General features: G+C 34.0%; 1 protein-coding gene across 1 annotated transcript in view; it reads left to right on the forward strand.

Moving 5' to 3' along the window:
- Positions 1-206, forward strand: part of LOC119585430 (ribosome biogenesis protein BMS1 homolog) — a gene marked incomplete in the record, with an annotated part of 34,374 nt that overhangs the window by 8,951 nt on the left and 25,217 nt on the right. The window contains 1 exon segment of the mRNA XM_037934088.1: positions 80-190. Within this exon segment, the coding sequence (XP_037790016.1) occupies positions 80-190 (111 nt within the window).

Below are 206 nucleotides of genomic sequence, written 5' to 3' on the forward strand. Positions count from 1 at the left end.
GGGTTAATTATCATTTATACTCTTGAGGTGTACTAGAGTAATGTATATTTAGTTAAAAGTGTCATACATTTCTTTACAGGAATTATTCATGGAGAGTATTTAAAGAATGAAATAAAGAACCTAAGTCGTTTCATCTCTGTCATGAAGTTCCGACCTTTGACTTGGCGATCCACCCATCCATATGTCATAGGTAAGGAACCTGATAT

The sequence above is a fragment of the Penaeus monodon genome, chromosome 19 (genome assembly GCF_015228065.2).
Source record: "Penaeus monodon isolate SGIC_2016 chromosome 19, NSTDA_Pmon_1, whole genome shotgun sequence".
NCBI classification, from domain to species: Eukaryota; Metazoa; Arthropoda; class Malacostraca; order Decapoda; family Penaeidae; genus Penaeus; species Penaeus monodon.